We start from the raw sequence: 13887 nt of genomic DNA on the forward strand, positions 1-13887 counted from the left end.
AAAGTACCGATTTATTTTATAAAGACGATCATAAACCCAAACGACTTTATGACTTTATGCTTCGTGATTTTGTTTGGGAACCATTCTACATTTTTGAAGTTCTCCTTGCTATTTAACACCATAGCACACACCGGCATCCCCATGTCTGCTCCTGCTTTCTGTGAAGCAAACCAAGTCCCACAGCCTCTGGCAAAACTCACTGTATTCTGAAGAGAAGATGGAATGGAAAGCAGTGTCCTGTATGTGTCCTGAAGAAAGGAACTTTCAATGCTAAAGCTCAAGATCAATCCAAACTAGCTATGTACAATAAGGGACCAGACCCAGAGCTGACCCACACAGAGCCTCGGAATTATGTTAGCAAGGACAAAATTCTAAAAACCTTACAGAAAAATAAGAAATCATATAAGGGATCAGTTGGGGAGAAAGGTGGCACTAAATTATCAACAGCAGTATTTTAATTCATGGGGCTCCATGAATGTTCAAAGAAATCACTCCAAGCAAGAGTCCTGTGTCCCAATGCCATTTTCAGGCCAGTTGAAAGGAGGACATTTACTGACTCAGAACATAGACATCTGGTCACCCTCACTTAAGAAGCTTCCAGAAACTGCCTTCTCTAAAAGGAGAGAATCTGTGGGAAATGGTAGGAAGTGAGATACCCAACACAGGAGGCAAACCAGGGTGATGGATCACCAAGAGAGTTGTAGAACTGCGGAGCAGCAGGACAGAGATCCATGTTGGCAGAAAAGCAGACCACAGGCTCCAAGACAGAAGGCCCCCTGCAACACAACACCCCAGAGAAAATGTTTGCTTGCTTGAGATTTATCATCCTCACACAGTTTAGCAGGGAATTAGAAGGAGACATGTGGAAATGAGAAAGTTTTTGTGACTTTTTTTTTCCAAATGATACAGGTATGAAGAGGTAACAGGTCTCCCTTTTCTTCAACCATGGGTTTTTTTCCCATTCATCTGCATAGAAGTAAATGATTTTATTAATGTCATACCTAATGATATAAAAACAAGTCATCAATTCTGGGAGAGATTATTTTAATTCCAGGGAAATCACAGTTCTACAAGAAAGGAAAAGGAATCCTGGTACCTGCTAATGCTAAACTAGGAACTTTATTTCCATAGTATTCTCATTGTCTTAGTGATGTAAATATGGACATTTAATCTAATCAGATTGCAAAAGACACTTGGTTAAGAAAATTACTGGTGGGAGATTAATAAAATGAAAGAAACAACAGCTAAAACTGGAAAGATGACAACGTATCATCAGCGCACGTGGAAACAATAAATACTTCTCAGCAGAGGCTGTCGAGAATTTGAAGTGCAAAGCATGAAACGATTTTAATCTAATTCCTGTAGAACTGTCTTTTTCTTAAATATATGGCATATACCATTTAAGAATAAGCACCTGCCTGGCATTAAACTACACATTATTATAATGTATGAGGACGCAACTTGGAAATGTGTCACTAAACCAAGAATATCTAGTGAACAAGCAATTCCACTTTCAGAATTTTGTGCAATGTTGGGAGATTAAATGGCTGAACAGATAGCCATGCAGTGCAATGGTCCTGTCACCAGAATGTGATGAGTTTACCTTTGAGCAGTGATAGCTCCTCTCTTGGTGTATCTGTCCTTGGAACAGTCTCCCCGTGAACACTTCCTCTGTTGGTAATTTCATTGGGGTGATTTTTAGAGCATCGTATTTTTCAAATGCATCTAATTCATTGAGACAGGGGTCATGGTGTATGTGATTTTTTTTGTACCTTAGACTGCATGGGTACCTAAGCATTTCTTCAATGGATAGGTGTGTGTGAACATGTTGACAACTGGTAACAGATGTTCAGGATACTTAACTCTTATGCAGGCCTTATCTCTGGTGGGAGAACTACTGGTCCACTCTGTGTCTAAACTCTTATTTCACCCATGACCTTGAAAACTCTTATCTCAGCCTTGAACACAGTGACAGTAGACCTGTGACCGTATTGCCTGATTCCTTGTAAATACCGATGGAAAGGTAAATTTTAAGTTCCATAAAATGTCCTAAAGACTACAATCTGATACTTACTTGCTGTGTGTTTTGTTTTACTAGCGAACTTCTTCAAGAGCTGGAAAACTGTGAAAATGATCCTGTGGCCATAGCAGAATGTTTTGTGTCCAAGGTAAGCAGAAAAATTCATCTTTTGGGACAAACCAAGGCAGAAAGAGAGTACAATTTGTTTTCATTTTAAAGTTAGAAAAATGATTATTCAACATTGAATTAATCTAGCCAACTAATCATGCACGTTTTTTGTTTTGTTTTCATAGGGGTGTGTGTGTCAGCATGCACACACACACACACACACACACACACAACTGTAATAGAGAGGAAAGAGGTGGATATTAGCTCTAGTATGCCTAGAGTGTGTACAGTAGTTAAATAATGTTATTCATTCTTTCCTTGGAAAGACTTAAAGTTTGAGAGGACAAATCCAGACTAGAGAATGTAAAGGAAAAATATCTGTATAACATACCTCTAAATCCATTCTAAAAAATAAAAATAAAAATCACAAGAAACTACATGTTCTGAGTGTGATATGCGTGACACCAGAATAGTCAGTCACTGCTGTTACCTTTCAAGGAGTAAAGAACAGTAAAGCTAACTCCCTGCCTCTTAAACAGCCCAGAGTCTCCTATATTTTTCTTACCTGTCATTAGTAGTTTTAAAAAATACAAGACATGAGTCTGACATGAAGCACATTCATGCTCTGAACTTGGAAGGCTGGCATTCTGCGATATCCCGGGCAGTAGGCATTGCTGCTGTCTGACACACACAACACCCTGTCTTATTCAAGTTTTGTTTTGGGGCTCTGGAAAAGCTCCACCTAGAAGAACTTGTCTTGCAGAAAAACCTCATGTGATTTCTGGGAATGTAGGAAGGTTTGAAGGTTTGAATGGACCGGGTTGAAGTAGAGTTCATAGCAATGCTTTGGAATCAACCATCAATCAGCACCTCATTTAGAGCCCTGACGTCCAAGATGAACTAAGATGTTGCTCCATCCATTCCTGGCTCTACACTTGTTCTACATGGTTGGTTCTAATGGCCGCAGACCTATCCACGTGGCTGGGAATTCAAACCTATCAGCTCCCTGGGTTTGATGGAAACCACTGAAAGTTAATCAGCAGGCCTGTATATAACTCCTCCTGCTTTTTTTAGAGCTGTGTGTGTGTTCCCATGCATAACGTTGGTGCAGACATGCTTACACATGAAACTACATGTGTAATGGATTCTCATATAGGGTAGGGATTTTTAAAAGACAAAGAAATCGGAGAACGGGAAAAGGGTGTGAAAACAAAGAGATAGGCTGAGCATTTCAAAGGTATATTAAAATAACTACTGCGCATGCACAACATTGACAGCACATGCGCAGCACTGACATTTCAGAAAACTTTCGGCTTTACTACTAACTGTAATCACAAGCTGATTAAAGAGGCTCCAGTGCTCGCTTAACTCTGGCTTAATTATTCACATAAAAGTTTGTTTATGTACATCCCTGCCAACTCCCAAATCTCATTTTTCATTGTAATATTGCCAAGTTTAATTAGAAGACCAACTTCAGCACTCGGCACTTTCACATGGGAGCTGGAGTCTGGAGGGCGTGCCAGGCTCTGCACTGCCTGCTTCTCACTCAGCACCCTGACATTTAGATGAGGTTACATTTTGCTGAACTGCCACCAGCTGCTCTGCTCTGAGAGGAATGGAAAATTGCTTTAATTGAGAGGTCATTAGCAAAAGAGGCTGACAGTTGATTTTTGCTGAATCGCTGGGGCTCCCACACACAGAGTCATCTTTGACCTGGGTTACTTTTATGGTATGTGTAGGCTAAGGAAGTCCCTAACCTACGAAAGAAAACAATGTTTTGCCTTACTGACTGTTTCTACATGACTTGAGGAACAGAACGAAGTATTCACTACTGGGCTTGATACCCCGTGTATACTGATCTATAATCAGGGCTCTGGAAGCATCTTGAAAGACTTGAGTCTGTCCTCAGATTGCCTCTTAGCCACCCTCGTGCTCATACCTCATTGGACTGTCAGTAGGGCTTACTCTGGGCAGCATGCAGGAGAGAGTGAATAACTTCCCCTTAGCCTCTTCTCTCTCCGTGCCCAGTCACCTCCCATGAGGGCTTCCCTTCCTTCATAACTGAGGAGAATGAACACATATACACAGAAAAATGCAGCAAACACTCACTACACATAAATACATGTGTGTACATAGACGACAACACACACACACACACACACACACACACACACACTCACCACATATTGGAATTATCATCAAGAAGTTGCTAGTGTTGAAAACTTATGTCAAGCCACTGTCACATTCCCCATGTGCTACCTATGTACTGTGTCCAAGAAAACATCCTTGAAGTCAAAGACTATAAGGGAGAGAGTGATTGGTGGCAGAAAAGCACTAAAATCCCAGAGACATCTTTTCTCTGCCACCCATTCGGCAGCCAGTGGGTGTCTTGGGTGCTCTCTTTGGCAGCCCTGTACCTTATAGCTTGGGTTTTTGCATAATTCCCTCATTTCTGCGTCCTCTCTAATTAGAATCTGATAAAAACTAGATAACTAGAAAGTGGTTACTACTTTTTTCTAATCTGTATAATATATTCCTATAAATGCATCTTTAAAAGGATTTGGGCCAGCATTATACAATGACTAATGACATTTGAGCATTAAACAGGCCTAGGAACTATTGGTTTGTTATTGTTGTTGATGTAGTTGTTGTTTTAATAAAACCATTGTTTTTAAGGTGTGCTGATGCTTGCATATCTAAGCTCAAACCTGCATTTAATCCTCAGTTAAGGATATGCTACAGATGGAGAAATCTCTAGAACAGGAACATAGTCACCTGTGACAAAATTGAGAATTCCTATGGCCTTATTAGGGACTAGAATGTACAGGTTGATTATATGACTGTATGCAACGTATCTTTATGAAGGCCATTGTTTTCAGTATGACTGTTCCATGATCCTAAATGTCTCAAAGTGTGAGGAAAGGTAGCTGGATATTCTTCTATCCCAGAGTGTAAAAAGACCAGAAACTCTGAGTCATCGAGGACCACTGGAAAACTCCTGTCTACTGTGCACTTGCAGAAGGACCTGGGCAAATCTCTTTGCTTTTCTTATCCCTGGAGCCAGGACTGTCCTGCACAGTCAATAAATGTCTAACTTAATATCTTGGGGTTTCCATTGCTGTAAAGAGATACCATGACCAAAGCAACTCTTATAAAGAACATTTAGTTGGAGCTAGCTTTCAGATTCAGAGGTTCAGTCCATTATCATCATGAAAGGAAGCATTTCAGCATGCAGGCAGACATGGTACTGGAGGAGCCAAGAGTCCTACATCTTGATCCAAGGGCAGTCAGAAGGGGAAGGCTGTCTTCCAGGCAGCCAGGAGGAAGGTCTCAAAGTGACACACTTCCTCCAACAAAGCCACACCTACTCCAACAAGGCCAGACCTCTAATAGTGCCACTCTCTGGGCCAAGCATCTTCAAACCACCACACTCAATGTGGAGGAGCCATTTAGAGGGTACAGGTGTTTGCCATGTCCTGCAGGTCCATGGAATCTGTACTTTTTCAGGAGAAGCAAAAAAATCAAATTATTTTTCCAGTGCTTAGAAGTTGACAGCTGACTTAGAATTTGTAAAGTATTATACTGGAAAATGTTCTGGGTTTAGAATGCTGTTTAGGCTATAAGGAAACAGATTCAAATTGGCCCAGAATCTCTGAAGAGGAATCTGTCCAAATCTAGTTTTTAGAAATAGGAATTTACCCAGTCACCCACCAATCCTACTTCCAGAAAGCTACCCATAGGATAAAATATCAGTCAGTCTGATATGATACTTGGCAGTACTAATTGATCCTCCAAGGGCTAGAGACAACATAAACAAAAAGCTGCTTGAATAATCTTTTGTATATTCAAGCAAATAATGAAGTACTGTGGAACAGTGCAAGCCAATGAGGAACACCTCCATAGACTGCCAGGGGGGAGGAGCAGTTAAGTATGCCAAACACAAGCTTCTGAAAGCACTGTCCCTGTACCTGCAACACCAGCATCACAGGGGAACTGGCTAGAAACACTTGCAGCCAACTAACTGAAAACTCAGGGGCGCCATCCAGAAGTCTATTTTCATAAGCCTTTCAGTGGGGTCCACTGCAGTTCACTCCTACAGTGTGATTCCCTTAGCTGATGAAGGAATGTCTGTGTTTAAAAACAGGATAAGAGATAAGATAGAAGGACACCGGTATAGGCGTGGGCCGGCGTGTCCTTGGGCTAGAGAGTGGGACGTCTGTCCAAGAGTCTGATCATTTGTGATGTTGACCAGCCCAGACCGAATTTAAAATGTGTGATGTTGAAAAAGGCAAGAAGATTTTTGTTCAGGAGTGTGCCCAGTGCCACACTGTGGAAAAAGGAGGCAAGCATAAGACTGGACCAAACCTCCATGGTCTGTTTGGGCGAAAGACAGGCCAGGCTGCTGGATTCTCTTACACAGATGCCAACAAGAGCAAAGGCATTGCCTGGGGAGAGGATACCCTGATGGAGTATTTGGAAAATCCCAAAAAGTACATCCCTGGAACAAAAATGATCTTTGCTGGAATTAAGAAGAAGGGAGAAAGGGCAGACCTAATAGCTTATCTTAAAAAGGCTACTGATGAGTAATTCCACTGCCTTATTTATTACAAAACAAATGTCTCATGGCTTTTAATGTATACCATAATTTAATTCATGTTGGACAGCCCCGATTTAAGTAAAACTGACTTGTCATAAAGTGGATATGATCTTTTTTAAAGTTAAAAAAAAAATCGGAGAAAGGAACTGGATGTGGTAATGTGAGGCTGAAATTCCTGGAGGGTCAGCAGTTCAAGGTCATCCTCAGCTACATATCAAATTTTGAGGCCAGCTTTTGTGCTCATAAGACTCTATTTCAACAAACAAAACAAGCTGAGGGAAGGAAAGAATCACCCAGAATGGAACAGAATGAGTAAACATCTCTTAATATGTGTTTATTTGGAAAACCAGCTCTGCATCTATATAACTGAAGGCTCAAAAAACAGGCTGTATATACCAAGAGAAACGTGAAACAGACACAAAAAGGTGTTCGTACAGTTGGTAGGCAGCCATGCAATGGACATTTTAATTGATTTGGAAGGTGCATGGTGGCCAAAATACAGCCAACACATTTTTATGGTGGCATTTCTGTTCTTCTGTGAAAAACTATAATGGAGTGTGCTGTGGGATAAAGCACTGAGGTTGCTGCCCTTGAGAAGTGAAATTGTTTAAGAGAAATAAACTATACAAGCAGAAATGCCGCGGACTAAATGTTGTAGTCCACATGTTACCCTGATTCCAAACACGCAGGACCAGAAGTATGTCAGATGGTTTTAGGTTTTGGGACTTTTCATATATAATACAGTGTCTTGGGGAAGAGACGCAAGTGTGAACACAGAGTGCAGGAATGCTTGCATGATGCCTAGGCTAGCAGGAATGCTTGCATGATGCCTAGGCTAGCAGGAATGCTTGCATGATGCCTAGGCTAGCAGGGATGCTTGCATGATGCCTAGGCTAGCAGGGATGCTTGCATGATGCCTAGGCTAGCAGGAATGCTTGCATGATGCCTAGGCTAAAGCAATTCCGTACAGTGTTCTCAGTGCAACTCAGTGAGTCCACTGGGTGAGTTCAGGTGTGAGGTCTCCTACTTGTTGCATCATGCTCATTCTCGAAGATTTAGATTTTTAGCATTATGGGTTTTTGTATTGTATCAGTATATACTGTACTAGTATGAACCAAGCCTCCTTTAAAATCTCTTAGAAAAGCCTGGCATAGTGGCATACAACTTTGATTTCAGCACTTGGGAGGCAGAGGTGGACAGATCTCTGAGTTCCAGGCCAGCGTGGTCAGCAAAGTGAGTCCAGGACAACCAGGGCTTGTTTCACTGAGAAACCTTGTCTTGCAAAACAAAACAAATAGTGATATTTTGACTTCTTCCTTTCCAATTTGTATCCCTTTGACCTCCTTTTGTTGTCTGATTGCTCTGGCTAGGACTTCAAGTACTGTATTGAATAGGTAGGAAGAAAGTGGACAGCCTTATCCACTGCCTGACTTTTGTGGGATTGCTTCAAGTTTCTCTCCATTTAGTTTAATGTTGGCTACTGGTTTGCTGTATATTGCTTTTACTGTGTTTATGTATGGGCCTTGAATTCCTGAACTTTCCAAGACTTTTAGCATGAAAGGGGTGTTGAATTTTGTCAAAGGCTTTCTCGGCATCTAATGAAATGATCATGTGTGGGTTTTTTTTCCCTTTGAGTTTGTTTATATAGTGAATTAAGTTGGTGAATTTCCATATACTGAATCATCCCTTCATCCCTGGTATGAAGCCTATTTGTTCATGATGAATGATGGTTTTGATGTGTTCCTAGATTTGGTTTGTGAGAATTTTTTTGCATCAATATTCATAAGTGAAATTGGTTTGAAGTTCCCTTTTAGTAGTGTTCCTTCTGTTTCTGGATTAATTTGAACAATATTGGAATTAGGTCTTCTGCACTAAACTCATCTGGTCCTAGGCTGAAGTGCTTGCTGACAAGAGCCTGAGAGGCTCTGCCAGATGCAGATGCTTACAGCCAACCATTGGACTGAGCATGAGGACCCCAATGGAGGAGTTAGGGAAAGGACTGAAAGAGCTGAAAGGGTTTACAACCCTATAGGAAGAACAATACCAACCAACCAGACACCCCAGAGCTCCCAGGGACTAAACCACCAACCAGAGACCAGCTGCATATGTAGCAGAGGACGGCCTTATCTGGCATCAGTGAGACGGAAGGCCCTTGATCCTGTGAAGGCTTGATGCCCCAGCCTAGGGAAATGCTAGGGTGGTGGGGCGGGAGTGGGTAAGTAGTGGGGAAGCACCCTTGTGGAGGGAGAGGGTGTGGAATGGGGCCTTTTCAGAGGGGAAATTAGGAAGAAGGATAACATTTGAAATGTAAATAAACAAAATAACCAATAAAAAGAGTAAAAAAGAAAGAAAAACAGAAAACCTCTTAGAAAAGCAATATTTCTAACTTTATCCTTTGAAAAGCCCTAAAAATAATGATTAAGCCAGTAGCTAGAGCATCACTTAATACCCAGACTCCTAGACTGGTCTTCAATTACTGCTTCCTATTGAGGATCATGAGTGTGGGTGGTTGAGAAATACACAGATGGTAAGGAATGTCTTATCATACATAATACATGGAGCTTCTGGAGATGATAGGTCATGTCACAGACATAGAGAGGCTGGTACCAGAAGTGGTACCTACTAGACAAGATGGTGGCAGTCATTTGAACACCAGACAAGCTGGTGGCTTTTCTTGGTTGTCAACTTGACCACAGCTGAAATGAGCTATAACCCAAGTGGCTGAGTACACCTGGGAGGATTTCTTTTCCTGAGTTAAATCATTTGAAGTGGGAATACCCGCTTTTAATCCAGATCTTTTGAAGTGAGAAGATCCACCTTTAATCTGGGCCACATCTTCTGCTGTCAGCCTATGTAAAGGATGTAGAAGAAGAAAACTTGCTTTCCTTGCCTGCTTGCTCTCACTCTCAGGCAAGTCTATTCTTTCACTGGCATTAGAGCCTACTTTTTTGGAATTCTGGAGTACACTGAAGACCAGCTAAGACATCCAGCCTCATGGACTGAATAACTAATACATTTTTGGACCTTCTGTTGATATCCAGACAGCCACTATTGGACTAGCTGGACTGAAGCCTGTAAGCCATTCTAATAAATCACCTTTTAATAGGTAGATCGGTAGATAGATAGGTAGGATAGATGGATAGATAGATAGATAGATAGATAGATAGATAGATAGATAGATAGATAGACAGACAGACAGACAGACAGATCCATTCTATGAATTCTGTTCCTCTAGAGAACCCTGACTAACACAACCAATAAAGCCAGTTAATTGAAAACAACTGAAACGTTTTAGATAAATATGTTTCTATTTATGAATTTATAGTGGCATTAAAAATCAGAAAGGCTCATTATAGGCTATTAAGAAACCAACATGGGGTTGGGGATTTAGCTCAGTGGTAGAGCGCTTGCCTAGGAAGCGCAAGGCCCTGGGTTCGGTCCCCAGCTCCGAAAAAAAGAACCAAAAAAAAAAAAAAAAAAAAAAGAAACCAACATATTATTCTGAGGATAATGAATAAAGAAGGAATAACTGAAATAGAAATATCACCATTGGTAACTCCCAATAGCAGACCTATGCAGTAATCACCAGCTTCTGTTGACATCACAAAAAAGACATCAGACTTTGCAGCTCCTGATGGGAGCATAGGACAGCCCTATGGTGCATCTTGCCAAATTATAAAACCTCAATCTGAACAAACCTCTGGTAACGCTCAGGAGTACAATGGACAGGATGTAGAAAATAGACCTGTGTCACCAAGACTCCAGAGACTACGACCATATGGGCTGAATGAATGATCTGGTTTCTCCAATAACTAAATCAAAAAGGGAGAAACAGTGAAGAGGATGAAAAGCTCAATGGAGGGCAAAGGATTTGCCTGGGACACAGACACTCCATCCCAGTGCTACAAACCAAGCAAGGAAACACAGTCAAACAGTTGATCATCTTTGCTTTGTGTGAACCTTCTTTGGGCTTCAAATCAAACAGTGAAACATGAAAGGAGTAGAAGTCAGGAAGAGAAGGGACTGTCAGTAGTTACAGGTAAACTTTATATCATGGAATTAAGTGTGATCATAGAATTGTGATGCCTATTGATTAAAATGCTTAGTGAGAGAGCGATGGCTCAGGGGTTAAGTGCACTGGCTGCTCTTCCAGCAGACTACCCCATAAACATCTGTAAATACTGTCCCAAGGCAGATCAGGCCTGCTTCTGGACCCCAGGGGCACCATGCTCACATGTAGTTCATAGACATCCTTGCTGACAAAACACCCATACACATTAAAAATAAATAAATCTTTTAAAATGCTTAGAGACATGTAGTAAAGCATTTATAAGTGGCATTGATATGTTGTCTAGAATTTGTTTCAGAGTAACGGTGGTGAGGCAAGAGGAACAGGTAGGATATAAATCTCAAGGTAATTATTGTCAGGTTGGACAGTGACTACCTGAACAGTAACCATGCCATCCTCTCTAATCTTCTATATACTTAAAATAATAACTCTATATATGCTTAAAATAATTTCCACAATTAAAAAATATATATTGACTTAGTCCTACTTGGGTTTAACAGAGAAGATTCTAAATAGATACCAGGATGAAAAATTAAAGGTAGCAACACCGGAAATATTTGTCTTAGAGATGCCTGTGAATCCTGCATGAAGCAGTTTAAGAAGTTTGGAAATGTGGATTTCCAGCTCTTGGTCAGTTTTTTTTTCTTCAAGGTCCCAGGTCAAATTTTATTCCAGTCTTTGGAATCTGAGAGGCAGACACCAGGAATGGCCCTGAGAAAGCCTAGGAAGCCAACTCCCCAGCCGCAGTTAGGATGGGCAAGACCTAACATGTCTCTGGCAGGAGTCCCTCCTGCAGCGGGGCCTGTCTCATGGCTCAGTGGCCGAGGACCAGGTTCAGTCAGGAGGGTTGCTGCTTTGACTCTGGATGAGGCCTGTCTTCTTGTGGGGGACACTGAGGAAGTTACTCTTTGGGAATGGGTGGGCTGGTCAGCGATGGAGACAACAGTCTTGCTTGGCCAGGTCAGCGTCAGGGCCGGTTATACAGATCCCAAAGAGAGCAGAGGAGTCCAGGCCAGGTAGGTAACCCCCTGCCTTTGCAGAGAAATGTTAATCCTGTGTGCGATGCCAGCTGCTCCAAGGACCCTCCGAGTACAAATGCAGGGTCAGGGTCCATCTGCTTTTCTCTTCTGAGGGGACACTGCTGCCCTGGCCTTTTTGATGGCTGTCCAGTCTTCCAGGATGCCGATCTCCTGCAGCATGTACACAATGTATGGGCCAGAAATGAGTGGTGCCTTCTTTCTCTTGCTGGGTGGCACCGAGCCCCAGGTCTTCAAACTGCCCCTGCTATGTAGGTTGTCGTCCCACCACTCAGAGCTTATGTTCAGGCTCTGTCCTCCTCCAGCCTCTGGGTCCCCTGCTGCAGCTCCCCACGCAGTGTCATACAGCAGCAGCTTCTCACTCTCTCTCGAGGTGCTGTTCGGCTCCCTGTAGTTCACATTCATACTTACTCCTGATCACATCCAGACAGGAGCCCTTGTAGATCCCTGCCACCTGAATACGAACCTTTAGGCTCTGCTGCAGCCCTCCAAGAGGCTCTGTATATTCTGGGGCTCTCTCGGCCCCCACTTCCTCCAGTTGTAATCGCAGCTCGCTCAGCCATTCTCTGAACAACTTCTTCAGCTCCAAGAACTGCTTTTCCGGGTCCAGCATCTCACTGACACACTCACTGTCCTCGTCATCCATCTCTGAGCTCTCCTCCTCTGACTCAGTCTGGCTGCCTCTCCATTCCTCCTCACTCTCATCTGCCTCCCCACTCATCTCAGCTGCTGAATCGCCTTCTGCCTCCATCTCTTCTGTTTCTTTGCCTGAAGCCTGGATGGGCATCTGGGCTCGCAGAGACTGGGGCCTCCAGCCTCACGTCCGAGACTCCTGGAGAGCTGTCGGACACAGGTTGTAAACGCCGCAGCCTTGGTCTCCTGAAGAGAGCTGCGCAGGTCCCTCTTTCTCCAGAAGGTGTCCACGCTTCCGTGTTGGCCAGTTTTTGTAAGAGCCAGTTATTCTTTGGCTTGAGTCACTCATTCTGACCGTTACCCAGTCAGAAGTTTGAAACCCTAACTGTAGATATATTTCTTCCGTTGGTGGTGTAAAGTCAGAACAAACACACACACATACATACACACACAAAACCCAGTGGGTGTCACCAACTGTTTTCTGTTTTATTCATCCCAATTGGTAGTTCAGTGGGTTCCCTGCACTTTTCCCTGAGGGTGTATGGAATGTTTTTCATCTTTGCCAATTTTATGGAACTGAGAGCAGTGCAAACAGTTCTTGTAAATGAATGAGGGTGATAGATGAACCTTCACTCTTCTTTTCTTCCTCCTCCTGCCTCTTCTTCCTCACCCACTATCCATCCTTCCTCTCCTCTTCCTTCACCTCTTTTTTCTCTTTCTTCTCTTCCCCTTCCTGCTGCACTGTCTCTCTCTCTCTCTCTCTCTCTCTCTCTCTCTCTCTCTCTCTCTCTCTCTCTCCTTCTCTCTCTCCCTCTTTCTCTCTTTTCAGAAGTCTTGCTTTGTAGTCAAAGCTGACCTCCAGTTCACAGGCTTCCCGGCCCAGACTTGCATCGTCGTGATTGATTTGACAGTTTATTTCTTCCCTCCCCCAGTCCTAAGAAGGAAAAAAGGCAGTTTCCTGTCTCTTTGTAAAATTTGTGTCATCCCTCTTCTGTGAGCACACCTCAGTGCACTCTCTTTTGATCCCAGTTCGTAGCACCTGTCTGATGTCCTCCTTAATGGGTGAAATAAGACAAGAAGCAATGCTTGTTTTGTGGTTGCAAGGAGTTTTGACCCTACATTTTTAAAGAATTGTCTGAATCAGCCAGTATTAACATGTCATTTTCTGTAATATGAATTCACAGCTGAAAGACTCAGATAGCTTCAGAAGTGAGGATTTGGAGGAGGGTGATAGGTCCATTTGCTGGTCAAACCATTATTGCTCTTGAGACATGGCTGCTGTACTGCCTGCATGCAGGTGAAAAGACTTAGCCTGTATTCTCAGGTGATGTTCAGTAGAAGAGATAGGTCAATAAATATTGTCTGTCAGGCCCTGACATATTGTAGCCATAGATGTTATGACCCCTGTCCTGATCACTATGAA

General features: G+C 42.6%; 1 protein-coding gene and 2 pseudogenes across 8 annotated transcripts in view; 2 read left to right on the forward strand and 1 right to left on the reverse strand.

Moving 5' to 3' along the window:
• The window catches only part of Plekhg1 (pleckstrin homology and RhoGEF domain containing G1), a 222922-nt gene that overhangs the window by 172119 nt on the left and 36916 nt on the right, over positions 1 to 13887 (forward strand). For all 8 annotated transcript variants that reach the window (XM_087588358.1, XM_087588368.1, NM_001429014.1 and 5 more), the window contains 1 exon segment: positions 2099 to 2168. In XM_087588358.1, the coding sequence (XP_087444484.1) occupies positions 2099 to 2168 (70 nt within the window).
• Positions 6314 to 6782, forward strand: Cycsl1 (cytochrome c, somatic like 1; annotated as a pseudogene).
• LOC148006928 (breast cancer metastasis-suppressor 1 homolog pseudogene) lies at positions 11799 to 12663 on the reverse strand (annotated as a pseudogene).

This window comes from Rattus norvegicus, chromosome 1 (genome assembly GCF_021556685.1).
Source record: "Rattus norvegicus strain SHRSP/BbbUtx chromosome 1, alternate assembly SHRSP_T2T, whole genome shotgun sequence".
Classification (NCBI taxonomy): domain Eukaryota; kingdom Metazoa; phylum Chordata; class Mammalia; order Rodentia; family Muridae; genus Rattus; species Rattus norvegicus.